This window comes from Chelmon rostratus, chromosome 18 (genome assembly GCF_017976325.1).
Source record: "Chelmon rostratus isolate fCheRos1 chromosome 18, fCheRos1.pri, whole genome shotgun sequence".
NCBI lineage: Eukaryota > Metazoa > Chordata > Actinopteri > Chaetodontiformes > Chaetodontidae > Chelmon > Chelmon rostratus.
This window is the reverse complement of record NC_055675.1, coordinates 9590950-9616104: the sequence shown is the minus strand read 5'-3', so window position 1 is coordinate 9616104 and position 25155 is coordinate 9590950. Positions and strand designations below refer to the sequence as shown.

The window sequence follows — 25155 nt, the reverse complement described above, 5'->3', positions numbered from 1 at the left end:
CACATCGCACAGCGAGAGCCTGATCTGAGAACTTGAAGCTCTGACACCAGCAGGAAGCAATAATGACCTGGAGGAACCTTTCCCCAAAACAATTCAATTACTTTTTGGGTTACTTCATCGATGTAAACATCACTGAATTGGTTCAAAACTAGTTGCTCCAGTCCTGAAGCATTTGCTGCTGGAAAGGACACAATTCTGGGGCATCACAAGGGCATCACATTCTGAAATTGGCCTATAGCAAAGAACAAAAAAATTTTCCTCTTTAACCTTATTACTGTGCATCAAATAGAGGTGAAACATTAGTCAATCCATGGAAAAATAATCAGCAGCTATTATTAGAGGTTTATAATTCTTTCATTTTTCAAGCAACAATGGCAAACATTCTCCGGTTTCAGCTTCTCAACAGTAAGGATTAGTAAATTGCACTGGGAATTTTCATTCTTTCTGACATTCTGTCAACCGAATGATTGATCAAGAGAAGAATGAGCAGGTTAATCAAAACTAAAAAATAACAGATGGAGCGTACATGTGGAGTTTGTGTGGTGATTACATTTTCTGTCACAGTACATGTAATATTGACATGTAATGAAGTCTCCTGGAGATCCAGTGAAAAACTGTTTGTCCAACCTTGCAATAAAGCACATCTGCACACCTACCACGGCTTAATATACCTAAGCAAATTTAAAGACACAGATAACACAGTACATGTACAAACTCAAAATTACTGATAGGAGACAAATGTGTATTTTCTCACTTTTGTCATATCATCCAACCCCTTGTGTGGAAGGGTTAGAACAGAACGGGACTTAAGATGTGACACATAGAGGAAGAGTCAATCTTTAAGCCAAGTCAAGTCACTTTGGTATGTATACTAACCGGAATCACTGCATTCTTGTAATATAACCATTCTTCTACTGATAGTGCCAGACAATTTACACATATTTCAGTAAGTATCTACATCGACTAAATAATTGAAGTAATTATAGGGATTAACACATGTCTAATGCATGTGAAGTAGTAAAAGAAGTTTCCATGTAAACGATGCTAAAAAGAAAGCTGAAATGCCAACTGACATCTCTACAGATGTACATTTTCATTATTCTCACTGTGAAAACAGTAATCACAGGGCTGTGGTTCAACACCTGCCTCTGTACATTAAGGCCACCACAACATCCACAAACCATGCTGACATATGGTGGTCTTAAGGGCTCAGCTGTGTTACAGCCACTCCTAAATGACACCCACCATTGAAAAAATAATTAGTCTATACCTCCCCCCTGTTGTTGGGGCTGTCGTTTACTCTTTCACTCTGCAGTGCTTAATGAGAGCCAAGGAAGGGGAAGGCTGCCCCCCGCCTCTGTGAAACGTAACACTTAGTTCATTAACCGAGTTCCCCAAGAGAGGTTTGGATGCGGTTGTGTGTGATGACAGGCAGAAGAGCACCAGGTACACACTGCCACTGTTTGTGGACTCACAGCTTTGATGCCATTGCTTTACTCTGCGGAGCAAGAACTGAACAGAAGACTTTGACCAATTTCCATGAGTTCATAGGGATGACTAATGCAGTAGATCACCTTACCATCTTATCTATCACCAATTACTTGCCCATGTTGTCAATGCCAGCTATAGCAGTCTTCTATTGCCATTCACTGACATATTCTGATGTCTGTGGATGGTGGAAGAATTAGCCTGCTGTCAAAGACTTTGGTCACAACTGAGGAAATGTAAGACAGAGCAGCTTAAATGCCGACAGATATAACTGACCACTGTGTTCTTTAGCTCTTCACCAGTGCCAACTGAAACTGCGTCAACAATGCTGTCAGTTTCACAGAAGACAGTTTTTGCCAAATTATCTTTTTATCAGCAGAACCGAGACTGTTCGTGCCTCTGACAACAGGAGAATGATGAGAAACGTCAACAAGTGACCAGTGCCAACAAAACAAGATGGTAGCGGCTGTTGCCGAAGGCTGTGCTTGCGCACAGGAAGCAATGACAGCTCCTAACATAGCTGACATAGCTCCTAACAGCAGCTTATATCCAGACAAACACAGAGCAACAAGCTTGTCAAGGTACATGTGACGCCTTGGGGCTAACACTTGGATAAAGGCACTCAAAATCTAAGATGGACTCTTGTGAGGATCCACCCTTAAAACCTTAATGCAGAATAAATAATATGCAAAGCACCTGGCAAGAGCTATGCAGAACGCATTGATTCTCTCTCTGTCTCTCGCTCAAAAACACATTGGCGACAGACCTGTCTGTGAACAGCCCCTCCTCTCTGTGCACACACTCATGAACACCTCTGCACAACTTTGTCCAAAACTGATGCAGTCAAGTTAACACTGACAACATAGTCCTGCAGAGTCAACTCTTCAAATGAATTATTTGCAGGCATGTAAGGAGCCTAGCTAGGATAGCTGCAGTCAAGTGAGCCGTCATTTGCCAAAACCTGGTCAAGCCAACCACTGCTTGGATGTTGATGCACGTCTATTCGTTCTGCTATAATACAGGTGCTTGTAGCAGCCTACACAGACAAAAGACTGGAAGTTATTTGGCACAAAGTGAAGCCATGGAGCACTGTATATGTTTTGCTATTTGTCTGACACAATGTGAAGCAATGGTGTACATATTCTTCAGTTACACCACCACCAATTACAGACCATCAATTGAAAATCTGCCATTATTATTGCCAATATCTGTGATAAGTCAACATCAGCCAATAATATTGACCTACGGATATATATCGGCCAGGCTCTAATAGAAAGGCTTAGAGCACAAACCACTTGGGAATTCATGCAGTTATAAGAAAGACTAATCATCTGCAATGTGCACTTATTCAGAAAAACAAGACACGCAATTCAAATGTCAGGGCCTGTCCAGGCTGATCTGTAACAAGCCAACTCCCTGTCTGAGCATTACCACTGTGGACAAAATAACAGCATGGTACATCATGTAAGGCTTCTCCCATGTTTACAGTGAAAACATGTCTGCAGCTCACACCACAGCAGTAAGCCTTCTCACAAGGCAGCAGCCCATTACAAGCACATACAGGCCCCTCAATGATTTAGAGCATTTTAATGCTTGGGAATGCAAGCCTTTCCTGATAAGCGTCTACCTGGGAATAAACCCACCACTGGAATGATTATGCTGTGATAATCTCAGTGTTGTGCTCTCTGACTTGACCTGTAACTTCACGGCTTTCACAAGTGTATCATTCCCAGCAAAGCGATACAAGTGAATATTAAGTCAGAACAGGTGAAGTTATCATATGTCTGGCCGACTCCACAGGCCAGTCCTTTAATCAAGAGTAATGTGGCAGTTAGGGCCCTTTATGAGAGCCAATCAGCTCTTCATGAACTCAATTAATCTATCAAAGATGAGAACAGTATTGTATTGGGACATGTGAAGAAATTATCAACCCTGTGTTTAAAAAAAACGTAGTTAAAACATCATGTTTTAGGTGCAAAGTTTTTGTTAACCATTGCATGTGTGAATGTTAATATCAAAACGGTGAAGGCAATATGGAGGTTATCGAGCATTTGTGGACCTGTGTGCCTTCAGATTACAGCTTCACTGATAAATCGGCTGGATATAACTGAACAATATTAGCTTACTGCAGTTATATCGGTATCAGAATATGTTTTTCCAGATAAGTTAAATGAAACAGAACAGAAAGGGCAAAGACACATTTGAAGTAATGAAGAAACATTGTCTCCATATCTATCTATCTATCTATCTATCTATCTATCTATCTATCTATCTATCTATCTATCTATCTATCTATCTATCTATCTATCTATCTATCTATCTAACTAACCAACTAACTTTGCAATACTAGTATAGACCTCAAAAAGGGAGTACCGGTCTCGGTACAGTACATATACCTGTTCAACCTATTGCTTATTATCCCAGGTTACAGTTCAGACTCCTGCCAACCAAACATTAAACCCGCATCCATTCATACACATTAAAAACCGTCAAGCATTGTGAGGTAATGCTGCCTCGGTGTAAAGACAAAAGGACACAAAAACTGACTTGACATAAAGTGAATGTAATGACTTTTCAACTTTTTCCCCACTTTCTCCGTAGGATCAGTCTCCGGGACCCTGGCGGTGCCCGGTGCGGACAGCCGTTAGCCTCGTTAGGGTTTCATGTTGAGTGGCAGCCGTTGGCTCTGCGTGGACAGGTCAGCCTAACTACCTCACAGCCGCACAGAGCCGACAAAAACAAAAAACAAAAAAACTACTCGCAAAACAGATGCAAATGTCACCCGACTCCTGGCTTTTGACTCCTGTCTAGACCGGCTTCAGGCCGCCGAAGCTCTTGTCTGGAGGCTCCGGTAACTCAACAAAAGACGGCTTCAATAAACTCGCCACGGCTCACGTTAATGATGGCTGCTGCATTGACTGGCCACACCGGTATGGAGGTCACCACCAACAACGCAACCAAACGGCCCGGTGAGGCGACTCGCGCGGGTATTGTTTCAGCCGCTTTCAGACTTTTGTTCTAACGACAGAGTTCTTACCTCGTCCCGACGGACATTTCTCTCGTTTGCTCTGTCCACAAGTTCACCAGGTAAGCAGAAAAGTACAGCGCCAGAAAAAAAACACACACACATACACACAGAGTCCAGACGGCACAGAGAAGATCCACAGACTGGCTCGTGATGTCATCGCTTTACTCAAGTAGCTAATGCGCATGCGCCATCCTTTGTTAGTCCAGTGCTTCATGGACGTTGTAGTAGAGGTAACCTAGCTCTTCACAGAAAAATTTGAAATACCAGGGTCATATTTTAAGTGCATATATCCAAAGCTGACTGTACATGCTTTCCAACTGTAAATCAATAAGTAGCCATGGTTTATCATTGTCTGTTTCTTTTATTGTAGGATTCCCAACATGAGACTTTATATGAAAAGCCTATGCATGCAGGTGTGTCTTCAGGTGATTAACTAATTTGTACAGACACAGAGAATGTAAGGGCAACCATTTTGCAAAGCAATAAACCAATTAAATCATTTTTCAAGGAATAAAGACTAAAATGTGCTTATTCCAGACTCCCAAATGTGATGTTTCTGCCAGTATATGATGGTAAACTGGACGTCTTTGGTTGGACAAAGCAAGCAAGTTGAATATGTCAATTTAGCTTTGGAAAATTCTAATGGACTTTTGTTACTTTTTTTTCTGACATTTTATAGACCAAATAATAACCTTATGCCAAACCGTAAACCATCAAGAAATATTATTGAATTATGGAAGTTTTGTTTACAGTTAGGCAGTTAGATACACAGAAGCATTTTATTGCCAAAATCATTTTTTTTCCATTATAAAGCTGTGGGACAAGTATTGTTCTTGTCCTGAGAGCGATACTGGTCAACAAACTCAACCATGGCTATAACCCAAATGGTATAATATCTCCATCTAGTGATCAAACAAGTGTAGTGACCAAAGATGGTGCAAATAAAAACGCAGGGAATCTAATAAGGTAAGTCATAGATAAAATATACTGACTGGAGTTTTTGAACTATTAATCATCATTTCAAATATGATTTTCAATATGTATGTAATGCTGGTGTTCAGGTATTTCTCAAGGTCATGTCTACGACTGGATTTCAGAGCTTTTGTAGGATTAATCAAACAACTGCTGGTTTTCATTCTTCACCCAAAAGAAACAGGAAACCAACAGGTTCTACAAATAAACATGACGCACAGCTTCATATGCCACATGAACTTCATTATTAACCTAACAGCATAACACAACAAAGATTAGTCGGAACAATTGTTTTAGTCTGAACGTAGATCAGTTTGCTTTTTCTATCTGATACTCCTCACCCTCCTCTTCTCCCTCACCCTCACAAGAGTCACGCCCAATCTCCTCATAATCCTTCTCCAGAGCACGTCGTCCCTGGCCTCAAAGCTCTCGCTCCTCCAAACCCTCACGACACGTGAGGTATAACCTTTTGTCTGTTGTGAAATAAGACAGTCCATGTGAACACAGTCTGTGTATTTTTCTCAGTGCTTTCATCTCATTCCCAGGGATGTATCTGCTTGTGTTTCTGTCCTCCACAGAGTCCTTTTGATGCTGTTTCTGGGTGGCACCAAAAGGCAGACAGTGTTGCATTCTACACATAGTGGGATCAAGGAGGTAAAGGCAGCAGAGATTTGACATGAAGCCAGACTGCTCAGATCCTTTTGGATCTAGGACAATCTAGCATTCAACGTACTTTTCTCTTCCAATCATTTAGTACAGAGAATATGAGGATACATATGCTAAAGCTTGACAGGAGTCATGTATATTCTCATTAACCACTTGTATTGCAGTAATTCAAACCTTGTATTTATTGTCTGTTTTGGGGCTTTTTAAACAAGCATCATTCCAGTTTGTCTCGTCAGTGTCTTCTTGTACTGTACATCCATTTTCCAAGTATTTCATTTATCTGGTGTTGATTCAGTGCTGTTTGCCTACTGACTGTCCAAACAAAGTGCTCAAATCAAAACCAACAGTGTAGCTGTTGTGATGGAAAGCTTCCTGTGATATGGTGGATGTCATGTCCATAAACTGTGAGCACAGGGAAAAGCTCTTCTTCCTGAAACCAGTCAGTCACATTTCCCTATAAGTGCAACTGTGTCAAAGTGCTTTTTCAGTATTAATAAAGTGCAGCACATATTACACAATCTAAATGTTGCTCCATGATCTTTCTTAATGATCCTATTTCTCTCTTCCGCTTCCCTTCTTTTTTTCATTGATGCTGGTTTTTCAATAGCCTCACACCACTGTGACACCTTCAGTTCAGGCAGCATTTTTGATATTTTTACAAAAAAAAACCCAATTAATTCAGTAAAGGAATGAAACAATCTCCCGAAGCCACAGAAAAGACTCTATTCGATCTAATTGATCAACAGTCAAACCGCAGTTCTAAGTCACTGCTCAAGGTGTGAGGTATTTGCACTGACCGTCATATGTTTCATTCACACTTTGAAGAAAAACTTTGAAGGCTTCTTTGCAGCTGGTGTTGATCAAATAAAAAATGAAACATCTGGCATGATGAGTTATTCATTTGTGCTGTAAGCTTGTTGGAAAACTGAGTTAGGGTTAGGGGTGGGGTGGGTGGGCATTGGGGGAGGAGGGGTGACAGGGTTGTGGGTACAGGTTGAATGGGTGTGGCACAGGACGTCAGAGATCAGCGGTTCTTTTTTAAGATCTGGAGATCTCTTCTTTGGCTTTTTCTGGACGTCCTCCATCTGATTCTTCAGATTCTTTCGTCTCTCCATCAACCCAGCACTGCGGTTTGCTCTCACTTCCTCCTTCTCCTCAAAGGTCTTCTGGATGGGTGCATTGATTCCAATAGAGAAGACTTTCATCCTGCCACTGGTGTCTCATTATCCAGGTCCTCCTGTCTCTGCTTCAGTGCTGCCTCCACCCTGGAGGTTGCATCTGCTCGGCCAAAAGACAGGACCTGCTCTCCACCTGCTGGCACATCTTATTTTCCAGGTCCTTCTCCACTTGGGCCAGTGCAGCATTCACAGCAAAGGTTTCCTCTATTTGTTGGGCCAAGCTCCAGATGTTGCATCTAGCGCTGCTTCAGGTGATGCTGGTGGCCAGGGCTCCACGGGTGTTGTGAGAAGCTGTGAGAAGCTGGGGCTCCTCAGGTCTCCTCTGAGGTGCTGAACAGCATCCTCTTTTTCCTGGACCCAAACCCTGTTCTTCTGTTCCTGCTGCCTGTGCTTTTTCAGTTACTCTCTCTTCCAAGGGTTTACCAGCTGAGGTGCTTCCTGTATGTCTGGCTGGCAGGCTGTTCTCTCAACAGATTGGGCTTCCTCCCTCTCGTCTTGTTTGTAGGCTGCTGGTTCCACAAACTGCTCTTGTTCAACAGTCTGGTCCTTTTCACTGACCAGGTCTTCCAACTTCTTTTCTGAGCGGAGGAGAGACAACATTGGCTTCCACCCTGTCCTGTGTGTGTGTGTGTGTGTGTGTGTGTGTGTGTGTGTGTGTGTGTGTGTGTGTGTTTCTCCTTCACAGTATTCCTACTAGTGTTCTGTTTGCAGGATTTTTAAGGTGAATCCTGTGTGAATGATGACCTGCCAGCTGGTATCATCTCATGTTGTGTTCAGGTGAAGCCTATAGACCCTGCCCATCTGAGATTCAGACTCCCTTATTATTGCAAATGAAGCAAGAGCATTGAAACACAAGTCACATGAACTGATGGGATCCTCTCATTTAACTTCTGACTCATCAGCATAGTTGCTGATTTTTTTTTTTTTTTTCAACTTGGATCCTTTTTTATCAGTTCCTTCCCCTATCATTGTTAAAGAATGCTAAAAATTGTTAGGTGGGGTGTGGGAACTTTTCCAGCTTCTGAAGAGGTGCCTGTGAGAAAAAGTTTGAGAGGGCTAAAGTGCTTCACACCAAAACAATATGTCAGAATATACAGAACAGATCATGTTGAAATTTACTGAGAGGTTTAATGCTGGACCATTTCATGCTCTGGTTATTAAGCTTTCCTCTGGCGCCATCCTCAGTAGACACATCTAAATTTCACTCTTGATAAGGCTCAAGGAATAGTTCAAATGCAAGTGTGTTATTTGTTCTGCCAACATTAAAACCTGCAATAACTGATTTTTCTTTTGTTCCACTGAATAGAAACACGGTTCCTGATTTCCAACTGGGGCATGGCCTTTCTGTGGGTTCCCTTCGAGTGCTCTGGTTTCCCCCACCATTTTCTTGACCAAGGCCCTGTCTCAGGACTGGAGTTGGCCCACTGCCCACTGCTCCTAATGCTTAGGATGGCTTTAATGCAGAGAATGGGTTTCTGTACAGGGATCCAGTGTGGTCAAGGCCTTAATGTTTCTGTTCTAGTTTCACTTGAAAAGGTTGGGGGCATAAACAAAAAAGGGCCATCAGCACTGATCCTGGAGTGGTGACTTGTCTCGAGCTTCCACAGTCCACCCATGTCATCGTTGCATTTAAAGCAAGCTGGCATCATGAACTCATCGAGACGGGCCTTAATGCTGGTCAGAGCCGAGGGGCCCTGATCACTGCTGCTCTGTGCACCATGATGGAGAGACATGTAGGAAGGAGATAAATAGTTTTTAGACTCAACGCAGTCATCACATTTAAACACATAATTGCAGATGTGTGACTTTAAGTCCAAGCCTCTGTCTTCTATGAGGCATGGATTGTCTTGCTCGACCTAAAGGGATTTTATAAGGCGCCAATTTCATACTTACATGTGGGGCAAGGTTTAAGATGGGTACAGTCGATGGAGGCTGTGTTCAACCATAAAACAGGGGATACTGAAGATAACATCACCATGCAAATATACAGTGGTGCTGAAGTTGGTCAGAACTTTTTCAGTCACCTCTTTTTTTAAGATGAGAGTTATTTTAGGTAAGATTCAAGATTCAATACTTGAAATGATTGGTTGGAATTTCTCTCAGTGAGAAAATAAAAACACAAAAAACAAAAATAGTAAAAGCCCTCATTCCTAAAGCACATAGTACATTAAACAAAGTTTAAAACAGATAATATCCAACCCATACAATAATCATAAAAGCATAAAATATGGTTGAAATCAAAATCTAACACATGGGAACACCATAGATTAGCAGCAACATTAAACCTGCACAAATCAAAGCTGCCGAGTGGCCTGCAGTGCTATGTTTGGAGTGTTAAGGAGGCGGACAGCTTCAGGATATGTGCTATTCTGGAACCTGGATGTTCTGGTCTTAATGCTTCTTGGTCTTTTGTGAGACAGAAGGAAATCAAAAAGAGTGTTAGTTGGGTGAGAGGGGTTCGTTAGGACTATAAGGACCATCTTTTGTAATCTACCTGAATAGATTTCCACTAGGGATGAGAGATCACATCCCATAATTCTGGATGTCGTACACACACTTGATCCAGCTGTTTCCTGTCCTCAGCTGATGTGCTGCCAAACCACACAGTTGCTGCGTAGGTGAGGATGCTCTCCACCTCTGCTCTAAAGCTGCACCATACTGTCCCTGAATCTGCCACATTTCATCCGAGGCCTCTATTGGTGTTGAAAACAGAGTGCAGACACAACGAAACTGCATCATCAACAGGCCTGGCTGCTCTACATGCAAACTGATAAGGCTCTAGGACAACACTGGAGACGTGGGTTACATGCCAGGCACTGGAATATTTTCATGATAAGAGATGTCAAAGCAGCAGGTCTGTAATCATTCAGACAGCTTAGGTTGGGTTCCTCAGGCACAGGCACAATCACAGCTGGCTTTAAACATGTAAACAGTAATGTCTTCAAGGTTCCCAAGTTTACAGCTTAAATCTACAACACATGATGTAATTTGTCATGTGTACATTTTTTATAGAGCACAGATTTTAGTTAAAATACCTGCTAAAAGATGCAGAGTGGCGTAATATGACTTAGAAGCATGATCGCGTCACATGGGTTTGCTTCATAAGATTTGTTTCTTTGCACATCTCAAATAAATTGTACATTTGAAATTATGGAAAACATACTCATCAGTGAGATTGTTTGTGTTAACTGTATTTTTGTATTGTGACGGTGTGAAATTTCAAAGCTTCCCAATCTTCCTTTTAGCATGAATATCCAAATCAAGTTCAGTCTCCCATTTCTTTGAATTCCAGATGATGTATTTGCACAGGCTCTTAACTGAAATGTGTGTTATTGGGATGGCAGAGAGGTCAGAGAGTGGGAACACCTTCAGCAGACCACAGGATAGCATGAAGCCTCCAAAGCACATCAGCAGGAAGAAGGATCAAACACAAATCCATCTCTGGTAATAGCCTTTTTCTTGTCAGCGTTTACATCCTACACACAGCAGCCCACATGACTTTGCATTTTGATGTTTTCAACTGCCTGGTGTAATAAAGCAGCTCTAAAATGGAGAATCCACACTATTAGGACTTATCTGTAGGGTAAAAGCTTTGGTTTTTGACATGTGTTACGACAAAGCAGTTTTTTCTTTGAAGGCATGTTGATTATGATACACTTATACTACAAATTGATGAGTCAAGTAAAAAAAGTAATAGGAGGGAAATATTGTTTCTCACAGTGTGTGCAAAAATATAAAGTTAAAAACAAGACAACAAGTGTTTTAAAATACATACAAAATTAGTGACAAGTACTAGAACTATAAAGGTTTCAGTATAAATAGCGTCTATATACAATGAGTGTAAATACAGGGAGTCCATATTGAAATGCTATAGTTGGCTCACATTCAGGGAAAGAAAATACTAACCGTACGACGGCTTCCCCTTGATAGGGCAACAACTCAGGCACTTTTGCAGGACCTTAGTCAGCAAAATGCATATCATATTTCACCATCACTGGCTTGCGCAACCTCTGTACATTATCATTAAAAAGTAGGCCTGTCAAGAGGAGCCTGGAGAAAAAGTAGATTATACAGATTACAAATTGTGCAAATGTGAATAATCCCAGAAGTGGAGACATATAGAAAGTTTTAAAACCTGATTTTCTTATTGTGTAAGTTCTTGAGGCAACACTGCCACCCTGTGTTAATAGCTAAATAAGCTCTGCATAAACACATTCTTTGTTCTGATGTACATCATTGAGACATGATTGTGTGATTACTGTCAGGTGTGATTCCTTTGCTAACGCCTTGTTAAAGTGTTTTTTAAGAAGGCTGTTGGCCTAAAGCAGCAGATAAAATACATGATTCATATTATCTGGAGCTGGAGACATTTCTTTTCCCCTGCTGGACTGCCTGTGATTTACTTCAGTACAAATTTTGGATTGGAATAATTTGTGTTCTGTCCTGTTTATAAAAATAGCAAGCAATTCTTTGTACACTGTCATATATTGATGAGCAGTACATTATGGCTGGAGTGCACTGGAGCTACATACTGTACATGGTACATTGTACCTGTTTCCAGTGCGCAATGTTAATGGATGTCCTCAACATGGTAATGTCTGATTTTTGTTGTCATTTTTATCTGTGTTAATTCAAATGTATGTCAGTTATTGAGGTCACAGTTAGTGCTGAAGTTGCTCGGCTGCATTATACGAGAGTGTTTCTAATGTTTTGTCCTCCTGCATTATTTAAATGGAGTGAACTTATCTGTTTGCCGTAGATCGTGTACAGCTAATGCAAAATGGTAAGAGTAAACTTACACTACATGATGAACAAGTGTTTGAGGTTACACTGGGAGCCACAGTGAAGCACAGATGGTGGTTGAAGGCCTCTTGTTCTGTTTGCACTGCAGCAAATGGTGTATTTTACACCCTATGGAATCAGCATCCTGACAGGCTGGTGTTAATGTTAATTATGTTTTAAAATATGACATAAAGTCATATACACTCGCAAAGACTCTCAGGAGCACATTATTTTCACGTGTATCTCTTTTTCTCTTCTCCGAACCTTGCTTCATGAGCTGCAGTGGTTTGTCACACTATGTGAAACCGTTGAGAAACACCCCAATTTTGCACGCCATAAAAAGGAATGGGCCTGCTGTCCGTGTGTGTGTGTCCCATGAGGCAACACTACAGCAGCTGATAGCGAAGGCTCTGCACAGCTGTGGTGGTTACAGGGGGGTATGGGGCCTAGAGAGCTAGACAAGCTATCAGGAAAGCTCTCACTGTGAGTGACAGGCACTCCTTGTGACTCTGCAGCCCTATAAGGGCACATAAACTTTAGGGCTCTGGCGTCTCGTACGCCACCCCCCTTCCCGGCCTTTCCTTAACACCCCCACCGCTGTAGTGAACGCATCTTCTGGAAGCTTCTGAATGGGAGCTTCTAGAAACCACCCCCTAACTATAAAAAGACACCGGCATGTCGTGGAGTCCTCAGAGAAAAAGATCGTCACTTGTACTCTCCAAGAGAGACTCACTGCCCACAGGAGCAGCAGCGAAGCGGAGCTCTTCAAGAAGAGAAGACAAGCTCAGTTTGACGACTGTCTTCAAGAAGTGATTGTAGATAAAGAGGATATTCAAGGTAAGACTGGAACACCTAAAGTAAATACAGCTACGTTTTTGCTTAGTAATTTAAATTATATGATACAATCAAAGTAAAATAAACAGTATTTTGGGTGCTTACCTGGTACGAGCACAGGCAGAACAACATTAATACTTGTTATTAGTTAAACTAATAAGTAACTGATGCAATTGTTGTCTAATATGAGTTATCTGTGTGACAGAGCAGCCTCTTTACATTAGTATCCTAGTTAGACTGTAACATGCAAGGAGCACATGGTGAGCAGGGTGACCCTGAGTATGAGAGCAATGGCGGGGGAGCAGAAAAACCGGCTGGCACAAAGAGCAGATACAGCAATTTCGCATCTTGGTGCAGAAAAGCATACAAAAATAGATAAATACATTTACAGCAGCAGGGGCAGTGTTTGAATGCACTGGATTTTAGCCATGATAGTTTCTAACCATTAAGGCGCTGATAAAATGTGTCTACAAGGCGGATTTTTTTTCCGAAATGCAAATGCTTCGCTCATGAAAAAGGACAAAAGATCATTACTGATCTATTGTTAAAAGCCAGATTTAGTTTTTTCCCCCATTTTTGAATTCCTAGCTTCTATTCCTCCCTTTATCATAAAGGTGTTGGATGACACATGCTAAAGTAATTGGGGGATGGGGTGAGCATCAGAACTCCACCCATTCTCCAAATGGTAAGTGCTTGATTGACAGAAGGAACATGTGTTCATGTACCATCAGCAGGAGCTACCCACCTCAAGCCACGAGGCTGTCTTTAAGCGTGGGGGGTAAAAGAGACTGCAAATATAACAGCAGGAAATTACTTTTAAGATATCAAAGACTCAAATTAAACATTTATTTTAGAGCAAACTGGTATGTTTAAGGAGACAAAGCAAAATTATAAAGCCAGTATAAGATCTTACTAAACATGATATAACATGTGCTTCCTTAAGATGCCTGAGAAAGCTGGAAACGTTATGGAGGAGGATGTGGAGACCTTTGCCTTCCAGGCTGAGATTGCTCAGCTGATGTCCCTTATTATCAACACCTTCTACTCAAACAAAGAGATCTTCCTTAGAGAGCTCATCTCCAACTCCTCAGATGTGAGTAAAATCAGCAGTTTACCACGATATCTTCCTTTTTTCATGTGAGCAGCCCTGATGTGTATGCAAACGGAACTATTCTAACAAGCTTATCCCTTCTGGACAGGCCTTGGACAAAATCAGATATGAAAGCTTAACAGACCCCAGCAGACTTGAGTCCTGCAAGGAGCTGAAGATTGAAGTCAGGCCTGACCTGCACGCTCGCACCCTGACCCTGATTGACTCAGGCATTGGCATGACCAAGGCTGACCTGATCAACAACCTGGGCACAATCGCCAAGTCTGGCACCAAGGCTTTCATGGAGGCTCTGCAGGCTGGAGCCGACATCTCCATGATCGGCCAGTTTGGCGTGGGTTTCTACTCTGCCTACCTGGTGGCTGACAAGGTGACGGTCATAACCAAACACAATGATGACGAGCAATACGTGTGGGAGTCTGCAGCTGGAGGCTCATTCACAGTCAAACCTGACACTGGTAAGTTTGATTTCCCAAATCGAGATAATATGTCATTATTAGTTATATATAATTCATAATAAAATATGCATGATGAATAATTTGACTAATTACTGGGCCCTGTTCTTATCATCTCTCAGGAGAGTCCATTGGCAGAGGCACAAAAGTGATCCTTCACCTCAAAGAAGATCAGACAGAATACTGTGAGGAGAAGCGCATCAAGGAAGTTGTGAAGAAACACTCACAGTTCATTGGCTACCCTATAACACTTTATGTAAGCTATAAGCTCCATTAGCAACACAAATCTGTCACCTTAAAACCTAATATTAGACGATATTGACATGTTTTTCATATATTCAAGGTGGAGAAGACAAGGGAGAAGGAAGTGGAGCTTGAAGAGGGAGAGAAAGAAGAGGAGGTTGAGAAAGAAGCTGCTGAGAACACGGACAAACCAAAGATTGAAGATGTGGGCTCTGATGAGGATGAGGACACAAAGGATGGCAAGAACAAGAGGAAGAAGAAGGTCAAGGAAAAGTACATTGATGCTCAGGAGCTGAACAAGACCAAGCCAATCTGGACCCGCAACCCTGACGACATCACCAATGAAGAGTATGGAGAGTTCTACAAGAGTCTCACCAATGACTGGGAGGACCACCTGGCTGTCAAGGTAAGCTCCACTGCTAATAAACATGACAAAACATGCCACCTAAATACCTGTTTGCAACTTCTAGCATCACTTAATTTAATGATTTTTAAGCCAATGAATTCTTGCTTAATTCTCGTCTCTGCAGCATTTCTCAGTGGAAGGTCAACTGGAGTTCCGTGCCTTGCTCTTCGTTCCCAGAAGGGCTGCATTCGACCTCTTTGAAAACAAGAAGAAGAAGAACAACATCAAGCTGTATGTGCGCAGGGTCTTCATCATGGACAACTGTGATGAGCTCATCCCTGAGTACCTCAGTAAGTAATATAACATTTATAACTAATCATTCGCATATAAATTTTTCCAATCCAAAATATTAAACGCTTTAAAACTATGCATTCTAGCTTCCATAAGTTGTAATAATTTGTAACATTTTTGAATTTTAAACTTTAATAAATAAATTTTGTCTGTCTTTGGAAGGCTAAGCACTCTTTATCTTCTCTGTTCAGATTTCATCAAGGGTGTGGTGGACTCTGAGGATCTGCCACTAAACATCTCTAGAGAGATGCTGCAGCAGAGCAAGATCCTGAAAGTCATCCGCAAGAACCTGGTCAAGAAGTGCCTGGAACTGTTTACTGAACTCGCCGAGGACAAGGACAACTACAAAAAGTACTACGAGCAGTTCTCCAAGAACATCAAGGTAGGTTGGCTCATTTTAATCCAGTTCTTTAACTCCTGCCTAGGAAATGTAAATTTCACATGTCTAATGTTCAATATTAGTAACATGTCATTTTGTGTTTCAGCTCGGCATCCATGAAGACTCTCAGAATAGGAAAAAGCTGTCTGAACTTTTGCGCTACTATACCTCAGCTTCTGGAGATGAGATGGTGTCCCTGAAGGACTATGTTTCACGCATGAAGGACAACCAGAAACACATCTACTACATCACAGGTTAGCGACTCAACTTGATTTTAATTTGTTTCTTCTTATATTTGGGATTAGATGTTTTTTTAAGAGTGAGTAGTTTGCATATTGATTAAATGAATTTACAACTTTTACAGGTGAGACCAAAGACCAGGTGGCTAACTCGGCCTTCGTGGAGCGCCTTCGCAAAGCCGGCCTTGAGGTCATTTACATGATCGAGCCCATCGATGAGTACTGTGTCCAGCAGCTGAAGGAGTATGATGGCAAGAACCTGGTTTCAGTGACCAAGGAAGGCCTGGAGCTGCCTGAGGATGACGACGAGAAGAAGAAACAGGAGGAACTCAAAAATAAATTTGAAAACCTTTGCAAGATCATGAAGGACATCCTCGACAAGAAGATTGAAAAGGTAATGCAAGAAAAACAATCTCATCTATTTCAATGTTCCGGTCCTATTATTCTAACATATTATAGACAAATTTATTTGATCATGACACTTATACAATATTTCATTATCTGCAGGTCACAGTCTCCAACCGCTTGGTGGCTTCCCCATGCTGCATTGTTACCAGCACCTACGGCTGGACAGCTAACATGGAGAGGATCATGAAGTCTCAGGCCCTGAGAGATAACTCCACCATGGGCTACATGACAGCTAAGAAACACCTTGAGATCAACCCTATGCATCCAATCATTGAGACCCTGAGGGTGAAGGCCGAGGCAGACAAGAACGATAAGGCTGTGAAAGACCTGGTCATCCTCCTGTTCGAGACTGCCCTGCTGTCTTCAGGATTCACACTGGAGGACCCACAGACCCACGCCAACCGCATCTACAGAATGGTCAAGCTGGGTCTTGGTAGGTTTTTTTTCTTCCTTACTACTGACATTACATACATTATAGGAATTAGTCTGTCTATGATACATTGGTAAGTGGCTTTGGTTGCTAACGGATGCATTCTCCTCCACAGGTATTGATGATGATGATTCTGCAGTTGAGGACCTCATTCAGCCTGCTGATGAAGATATGCCAGTCTTGGAAGGAGATGATGACACATCAAGAATGGAGGAAGTTGACTAAAACACTTAGTAGACTCTTTCCTGCTTTTTCATTTTTACTTTTTGTAAGTTATAATGCTTCTCCAAAAGACATTTCAATATAACCCCACTCTCATCTCTTGAACAGTATTAACTTGTCAATACATGGTAATTAATGGAATTAATGTAGGCCACAGTGTGGCTTAGTCTACATTGTGTAAGCTGCTTATATAAAACTACTGACAACCATTAAGAGTAATATAAAGCCAGTAGGAATTTGGCTTTTGTCTCTTTTTGTAATTGTTTTTTTTTTTTTATGAAATGCATTCAAATTTGTAATAAAATTTATTTAGAATTAAAACCTTCTTGCTCACTGAGTCCATCGCATGCTGCATTTGTTTGGTTGATAAGATTGAAAATGGATATTCATAAGACACGTGCAGTATCTTTCATATCTCAACTTCATGCTCTTCTTTCATTCGATGTTCTGGAATTTTCAGTGAGCACTGCATGATTCATTCTAGCTACCAGTCCTACACGCCGCCCTCGCCCGGCTCATCCTCTAGTCCCGCCCCCTCTAACTGAGAATGGAGAGAGGCGTGTGCACGCATAATGATCGACAGCCCACTGGGCCTGTCAGCGAGCAGAACCGACCGGTCGCGTGGAGGATTCCAGATGATTCTGGAAGCTCAGGTCAGGATTTCTCGAATGATCGGTGACGGTTCTAAAGCTGCTGCTCTGTCCGAGGAGGAAGCTCGCAAACCGAAGAGTCTGCAACTTCGACGCGAGGCGACCTCAATACATTTCACATTTCGATACGCAGAGGACCAAGGTAAACAAATTAAATATTTTTATCTATTAGTAACGTACAACGGAGATGACAACTGCTAATATACAATATACACTTTCACATTCATCGATAATATTAGGTTGTATTAGCTTAGTTGTAAAATAGCTATAGCTTTTCCATCGAAGCTCATTATAACATGACAGAAATGACAAAACATTTTGACTTTCCTGGTGATGATTTAAGTGAAGGTATCATACAATATACAGAAAGTACATCGTGTTATAATCAGATTATGACAGCAGAACCATAGGCATGGCAGTTCTTCTCGACAGTTTTACATTAAGGTTTGTGACAAAGTGATTTCCCTGGCATGACAGCGTTATTTGCACATGCGAAAACTTTTTTTCCATCAGTATTTTGGCAGCTATCCCGCCCACATTAGCTTTTTATTGCTCAAAGCCGGGATACAGCAGCCACATGGTGCTTTCGTGATGCGCTTGTCAGGCTGGCACCATGTTAAGCAGGCGCACAATTTAATGAAGCTAACTGTAAATTGGATTCCCTGAGCGGTGAGATTTTTCTCAGATTTTCTCAGATCCTCTGCTGTTACAGTGATTCAGTGCAAGATTAGAGCAGTACAGGGACATCATTCACAAAAACTCATCGGACGATGGTTATAAGGAGGAGCTTTCGATTCCTATGGAAACTGCTACAGAGTTCTTGTCGCCTCTCGGTACCTTCTAGAATCTTGTACTTCGCCTGGGAAACCAGCAGGTGGAGTAATTTGTGCTAATGCTAATATACTATTCTAGCCATTTGCTCGTCCCTTATCAGCCATTAACTGATCATGACAGTTGCAGTAGCAGAGGATAACAGTGCCTTTAATTACACTGTTATGATTTTATCTGCATTTGTGGCCTGAAATGCTGTAATTCATCACTGCTGTCTTGGACCCTAAAAATCTAAACTATTTGAGATCATGTAGATTTTTAAAAGTCTGCCGAGTACAATTAACGTCATACACTTACAATGTATACCTTTTTATTGCATTTTCAAAAAATAAAAATTGTATTATGTAACTGAGATAAAGGCATAAGCGGCGAAGATAGATTATAAGCAGGTGGAGTAGTGAGCAGAGCTGGACCGTCTGTCTCACCAGCTGCCTGCATAAGTGATACATGCTCACACTTAAGATGTCATTACTGATGCATACCTCACTGCTACTTCAGATAGCCGTGTTAATTGCCATTGCGTTGTTGCTGCAATAATTGATATACATTGTGTAACATAATAGCCATGTAATAGATATAGTCAGAGGTATTGATTCAACTCTAAAGTAGTTTTTGAGACTGGTAGGTTGTGCTGTTCTATTGTAGGTGTAACTTTAAGTACTTGCAGATTACCTGAGGGTGATTGGCAGGTCCATAGCATGCCTGTATAACTGCAAAAAATAGATGAGAACGAGTGAAACTATTGGGTCGGACTAAAGTAATATGGAAACAACCAACGTTATGCCTTAGGGCATTTCAGTTCTCCAGTGTAATTCAAATAATTGTGTACACCTTTGTGCATTTTGCACAAAGAGACAAATGGTGCCAGCTGACAGGGCATAGAATTTGTTTTGTGTGTTTGTATTTTTGTAATTCATGACATATACATGATCTAAAAAACAGTATTCATCTGTCCCCTTTGCTTAGATGCCTGAATCACACGACCAACCAATGGAGGAGGAGGCTGAGACCTTTGCATTCCAGGCTGAGATAGCTCAGCTGATGTCCCTGATCATCAACACTTTCTATTCCAACAAAGAGATCTTCCTTAGGGAGCTTATCTCCAACTCCTCAGATGTAAGTTTGTCATAGTATTAGTCTAAAACCGTTTCCTTGATCTCATGTTTTGTCAAAGATGTTAGACGATTGGATTTTAAATGAAGTATTGTCAATTTTGTCAAGATTTAAATGAATGGAATTTTTTTCCCTTCAGGCTCTAGACAAAATCCGCTATGAAAGTCTCACTGACCCCACCAAGCTGGAGTCTGGCAAGGACCTCAAGATCGAACTTATTCCCAACAAAGAGGAACGCACCCTGACCCTGATTGACACAGGCATTGGCATGACCAAAGCTGACCTGATCAACAATCTGGGCACGATCGCCAAGTCTGGCACCAAGGCTTTCATGGAGGCTCTGCAGGCTGGAGCCGACATCTCCATGATTGGCCAGTTTGGTGTGGGTTTCTACTCTGCTTACCTTGTGGCCGAGAAGGTGACGGTCATAACCAAACACAATGATGACGAGCAGTACGCCTGGGAATCCTCTGCTGGAGGCTCATTCACAGTTAAAGTGGACACCTGTAAGTAATGTGAAGGCCATTACTTTGTTTGCTATCTAACAATTTAGTTTAATTAGTAGAGAGATACCTATAGGAGATCTCTTGCATTGACCAATCATTTCCCCATATAGCTGAGCCCATGGGCCGTGGCACCAAGGTGATCCTACACTTGAAAGAAGACCAGATAGAATACCTCGAGGAGAGAAGAGTCAAAGAGATTGTGAAAAAGCACTCACAGTTCATTGGCTATCCCATCACACTCTTTGTAAGTACATAGTAGCATAACCTGCTAAATTCATTCATACCTTTTAAACATGGGTTAACAGAGTAATCCAAAAAGCATGGCAAATGACTGAGTTCTATTTTTACTCAGGTGGAGAAAGAGCGCGACAAGGAGGTGAGTGATGACGAGGCAGAGGAAGAGGAGAAGGAGAAAGACAAGGATGAAGAAGAGGAGAAGGACGAGGACAAGCCCGAGATTGAGGATGTTGGGTCAGATGAGGAGCATGACCACGACAAGTGTGGTGACAAAAAGAAGAAGAAGAAGAAGATCAAGGAGAAGTACATCGACCAGGAAGAGCTGAACAAGACCAAACCCCTGTGGACTCGCAACCCAGATGACATTACTAATGAAGAGTATGGAGAGTTCTACAAGAGTCTTACCAATGACTGGGAAGACCACCTGGCTGTCAAGGTAGGTCTCTTCATTGTTTTTTCAAACTTGGAAATTTTGTAAGTGGTCTATATTGGTCTATTTTAATACAACCAATATAATAAAACTTGAAAACAGACCTTATAGCTCACCTGATAAACCCTGTTTTGTTCACAGCACTTTTCAGTTGAGGGTCAGCTGGAATTCCGCGCCCTGCTCTTTGTGCCTCGTCGTGCTCCCTTCGACCTCTTCGAGAACAAGAAGAAGAAGAACAACATCAAGCTGTACGTGCGCAGGGTCTTCATCATGGACAACTGTGATGAGCTCATCCCTGAGTACCTCAGTGAGTATCCACCCATATTTGGAATTACTAGTTTATACTGTTTGTTCATAAATCAAGTGCTCATAACATGTCATATTAGACATTTAAATATTGCTGACGAGATTATCCCTTCTATCAGATTTCATTAAGGGTGTGGTGGACAATCTAAGATATTAACGACTTTAAAGCCATGTATTCTAGATGTCATAAGACATTATTTACTTGTTAGTAAGATTATGTTTTTAACTTTAAGAAATTAATTTTGTCTGATTTAGGAAGGCTAAATATTCTTCTCTGTTCAGATTTCATCAAGGGTGTGGTAGACTCTGAGGATCTGCCACTGAACATCTCCAGAGAGATGCTGCAGCAGAGCAAGATCCTGAAAGTCATCCGCAAGAACCTGGTCAAGAAGTGCCTGGAACTGTTCACTGAACTCGCCGAGGACAAGGACAACTACAAAAAGTACTATGAGCAGTTCTCCAAGAACATCAAGGTTAGCTTTCTCACCTTGCACTCCACAAGCTGTGAGTTTTTCTAATCTTGTCGCATTGAAACATTTGGCAGCTGCTTTGTACTTAACTCTCGTGTCTTGGTTTGATACAGTGTTAGCAGGATGGAGCTTACGTTTGCTTAAAGTGCAAAGCTTTAAGAATTTTAGTTAATGATGAAGGTTTATTCTTCTGGCATTTAATGCTGTAACCATCTGTCTGATCCTTTGGCCATATTGGCCTGATGTAAAGCTGCTTTGAGTCTTTGAGCTCATTAGTGCTATGTTCTGTTTAAATGACGGCACTCAGCTTATCAGTGGTTCCACCTTATAGACCAATATCAGTGTTTTTACATGCTTTAGACAAATGTTTTTTTATGTTTAAAAATTGTATAGTTAATGAAGAAATAATTTCATTTTTGCCATAACTAGATTTCAACTGAACTGGTTTGTACTGACATTACTTGTCTTTCAGCTCGGCATCCATGAGGATTCTCAGAATAGAAAGAAGCTGTCTGAGCTGCTGCGATATTACACCTCAGCTTCTGGAGATGAGATGGTGTCCCTGAAGGACTATGTCACACGTATGAAGGACAACCAGAAACACATCTACTACATCACTGGTGAGGATGCTCTTAATCTATATGCTGTTAATGTAAATTAAAAATAATTTTCAGAATAGGTGAACCAAGTTAATTAATGTGATACCACATAAATGTGTGACAGCACTGCTATGTCTGAACTTCAGGTGAGACCAAAGACCAGGTGGCTAACTCGGCCTTCGTGGAGCGCCTTCGCAAGGCCGGCCTTGAGGTCATTTACATGATCGAGCCCATTGATGAGTACTGTGTCCAGCAGCTGAAGGAGTTTGAGGGCAAGAACCTGGTTTCAGTGACCAAGGAAGGCCTGGAGCTGCCTGAGGATGATGAGGAGAAGAAGAGGCAGGAGGAGAAGAAGGCTCAGTTTGAGAACCTTTGCAAGATCATGAAGGACATCTTGGAGAAAAAGGTGGAAAAGGTGAGCATAAGTTAAACAGCATTAAATTAAACCATGAGGTGCTATATAACCTTGTATTGTCCAAAATCTACTGTTCTGTAATTAAGGCTGAAAATGGTATTACTTCTTTTTACCTCTGCAGGTTACAGTCTCCAACCGCCTGGTCTCTTCCCCCTGCTGTATTGTCACTAGCACTTACGGCTGGACGGCCAACATGGAAAGGATCATGAAGGCCCAGGCTCTGAGGGACAACTCCACCATGGGCTACATGGCTGCTAAAAAGCATCTTGAGATCAACCCTGAGCACCCCATTGTGGAGACCCTGAGGCAAAAGGCAGAGGCTGATAAGAATGATAAGTCTGTGAAGGATCTGGTCATCCTGCTCTTTGAGACTGCCCTGCTCTCTTCAGGATTTACCTTGGATGACCCCCAGACTCATTCCAATCGCATCTACAGAATGATCAAGCTGGGTCTTGGTGAGTATTTTGTGTTTATTTACATAATGTAAAGCTTTCGTAACATTTTTAACTTCTTAAAAATGTACCAGTGATCAATTATTGCAGTTTGCAGTGCAACATGCCTTCCAATAAAGTTATTTCAAATGAATAATTATCTTGTTCCACTGTAACATATTCTGCTCCCTTCCTTGTTTAGGTATTGATGAAGATGATCTGACACCAGATGATGTCACCTCCGCTCCCACTGAGGACATGCCCCCTCTCGAAGGGGACGATGACGACACATCCAGGATGGAGGAGGTGGACTAGGCCTGTTTCTGTTGCCTGGTAGCATTCAGAAGTAGCGTTATATGAAATTTAAAATTCAATGTTGTAAATGGGTCTGGAATGTTCTCCTCTCTCAACTCCTTTTTGACCAAGTTCACTTTATTTCCCCTTGCATTGACCATATGCAGTTCAGATTGATTCCTTTTAGAACTTTATTTTTGAAGTTGTCACTTTTTGTATCTTGAGTTGTTTTAATGTATTTGTTTTTTGTATTTTTTGACATTCCAATTTCCTGTGAGTGTTCTGACTATAACTGTAAATATATCTAAATCTAAATTGATACTGTTGTTTGAAATGGGTGGAACCTATAAAGATTTACCATGTTAACAACTCACACTTTGTTCATCCTTATTGATTCTCTGATACGTTTAGAAAAGATTAGTTACCTATCCATTGTTGCATAACAAAACCAAACAAAAGAAAAACTGAGTACAGTATCAATTAAAAATAGGAGAGGATTGCAGTGCTGTATTCAAGGACATGAACGATAGTTGATAAACAAATAATACGGTATTGGTGCATTTATATACTATAGCGATATGGATCTTTCATTGTAGGTTTTGTGACGTGGATCTTACAAAAACATTGTAACAAAATCAAAGTTAGAAACTCATGAAGAGTTATCAAGCGTACAGAATATCAGTCACTTATGACATCTTAAGCCCACAATAGGCCCTTTTCAAAACAGACATATTGGCTTGTTGTGAAAGGAAAAGCACAGGTCTTACTTATACTAACAATGGCTCTGTTTACTTTGAGTGTCCCAGCAAACTATGACTGTATGACTGAGACAGCATGTATAGTTAGATAATTATTACCTATTCATGTGCTTTCCCCTACTATGAGAAGTCAAAATGTCTTAAGTTAAAACGTCTATTATAGGAGTGTTTGCATATTACCTATTTACAGATTAAAAAAAAAGATTTACCTATTTATTTCTTAACTGAAATTGAATAATACAGTTAGTGACAGTAAATTCCAGTAGATGGCAGCAATACAACACTAAGGATGCAAGCATCTGCAGTCAAACAGGATCCTACCAAGCTGTTCCAATATTCTAGAAAACTGAGTAGCACAGGGATGTTTTCCAGCCAGAGGAACACATAAATTAGACAAGGATGGGGAAATTATATAAACTAATGATCCACTAAAGTTTGTAGACTCACTAAACATGCCTTAAAATAATGTAGCAAATTTTTGGTAGAAGAAAAGAACCCTCAGGTTAATTTGAAAGGAGATGTGGGGATTTAATACGAAGGTCACAATGTACACAGAAAATAAGGTCTAAACAATGTAAGACAATTTAATAATAATTTCTTATTTCCCAAGTTGACATATTCAAATTGTTTGTTTTGTGCAGTCCAACAGTCCATATAAGAAGCCTGGACCGGAAAATCTTTAATATTTTTGCTGAAAAATTACCACAAACATTGTCTTTTCATACAAGTTTATTAATTGTACGTTAACTTTTGAAATTCGGTGTTCTTATTTGTGTATTTATCAATATAACTTGGATAGGTCAGACTAAATGGTTGGAAAAAAAATAGGAACTATAGGATGTGGACCTGACCAACAGAAGATGGAGCAAGTCCAGCAGGTTTTATACCAACCGCAGGTGCTTTAAGGAGGACATGATGACGCCTGTGTTGTAATAGCGCGTCTGTCACCGGCAGGGAGCTCACACCGCCTCGCCATGTTCATCGTG

At 41.2% G+C, this 25155-nt stretch overlaps 3 protein-coding genes across 4 annotated transcripts in view; 2 read left to right on the top strand and 1 right to left on the bottom strand.

The window, feature by feature from the left end:
- Nucleotides 1-4645, bottom strand: part of LOC121621621 (disheveled-associated activator of morphogenesis 1-like) — a 49002-nt gene extending 44357 nt beyond the window's left edge. For both annotated transcript variants that reach the window (XM_041958128.1, XM_041958130.1), the window contains exon 1: nucleotides 4526-4645. The gene's annotated coding sequence lies outside the window, so the exon portion shown is untranslated. The remainder of the gene's footprint in view (nucleotides 1-4525) is intronic.
- Nucleotides 4646-12815: 8170 nt separating this feature from the next.
- On the top strand, nucleotides 12816-17375 carry hsp90aa1.1 (heat shock protein 90, alpha (cytosolic), class A member 1, tandem duplicate 1). Its single transcript, XM_041958549.1, has 11 exons — nucleotides 12816-12951; nucleotides 13892-14041; nucleotides 14148-14514; nucleotides 14634-14767; nucleotides 14855-15160; nucleotides 15285-15450; nucleotides 15643-15833; nucleotides 15937-16084; nucleotides 16195-16463; nucleotides 16577-16910; nucleotides 17023-17375. The coding sequence occupies exons 2-11, from the start codon at nucleotides 13892-13894 to the stop codon at nucleotides 17130-17132; spliced, it is 2175 nt and encodes a 724-aa protein (XP_041814483.1). The 5' UTR covers nucleotides 12816-12951; the 3' UTR covers nucleotides 17133-17375.
- A 412-nt stretch (nucleotides 17376-17787) lies between these two features.
- Nucleotides 17788-23784, top strand: hsp90aa1.2 (heat shock protein 90, alpha (cytosolic), class A member 1, tandem duplicate 2). The gene is made up of 11 exons (XM_041958502.1): nucleotides 17788-17921; nucleotides 19577-19726; nucleotides 19863-20229; nucleotides 20340-20473; nucleotides 20582-20902; nucleotides 21038-21203; nucleotides 21485-21675; nucleotides 22145-22292; nucleotides 22418-22686; nucleotides 22808-23141; nucleotides 23320-23784. Exons 2-11 carry the CDS (start codon nucleotides 19577-19579, stop codon nucleotides 23430-23432), a joined length of 2193 nt encoding a protein of 730 aa, XP_041814436.1. The 5' UTR covers nucleotides 17788-17921; the 3' UTR covers nucleotides 23433-23784.
- The last annotated feature ends 1371 nt before the right edge of the window (nucleotides 23785-25155 follow it).

Bases quoted from the DNA above. Each gene is read 5' to 3' on its own strand.
- hsp90aa1.2 (XM_041958502.1), top strand. From the start codon at position 19,577: ATGCCTGAATCACACGACCAACCAATGGAGGAGGAGGCTGAGACCTTT. The intron at 21,204-21,484 runs GTGAGTATCCAC...TTCTCTGTTCAG, and splicing joins GCTCATCCCTGAGTACCTCA to ATTTCATCAAGGGTGTGGTA. The intron at 22,687-22,807 runs GTGAGCATAAGT...TTACCTCTGCAG, and splicing joins TGGAGAAAAAGGTGGAAAAG to GTTACAGTCTCCAACCGCCT.
- hsp90aa1.1 (XM_041958549.1), top strand. From the start codon at position 13,892: ATGCCTGAGAAAGCTGGAAACGTTATGGAGGAGGATGTGGAGACCTTT. The intron at 15,451-15,642 runs GTAAGTAATATA...TTCTCTGTTCAG, and splicing joins GCTCATCCCTGAGTACCTCA to ATTTCATCAAGGGTGTGGTG. The intron at 16,911-17,022 runs GTAGGTTTTTTT...TCTCCTCCACAG, and splicing joins AATGGTCAAGCTGGGTCTTG to GTATTGATGATGATGATTCT.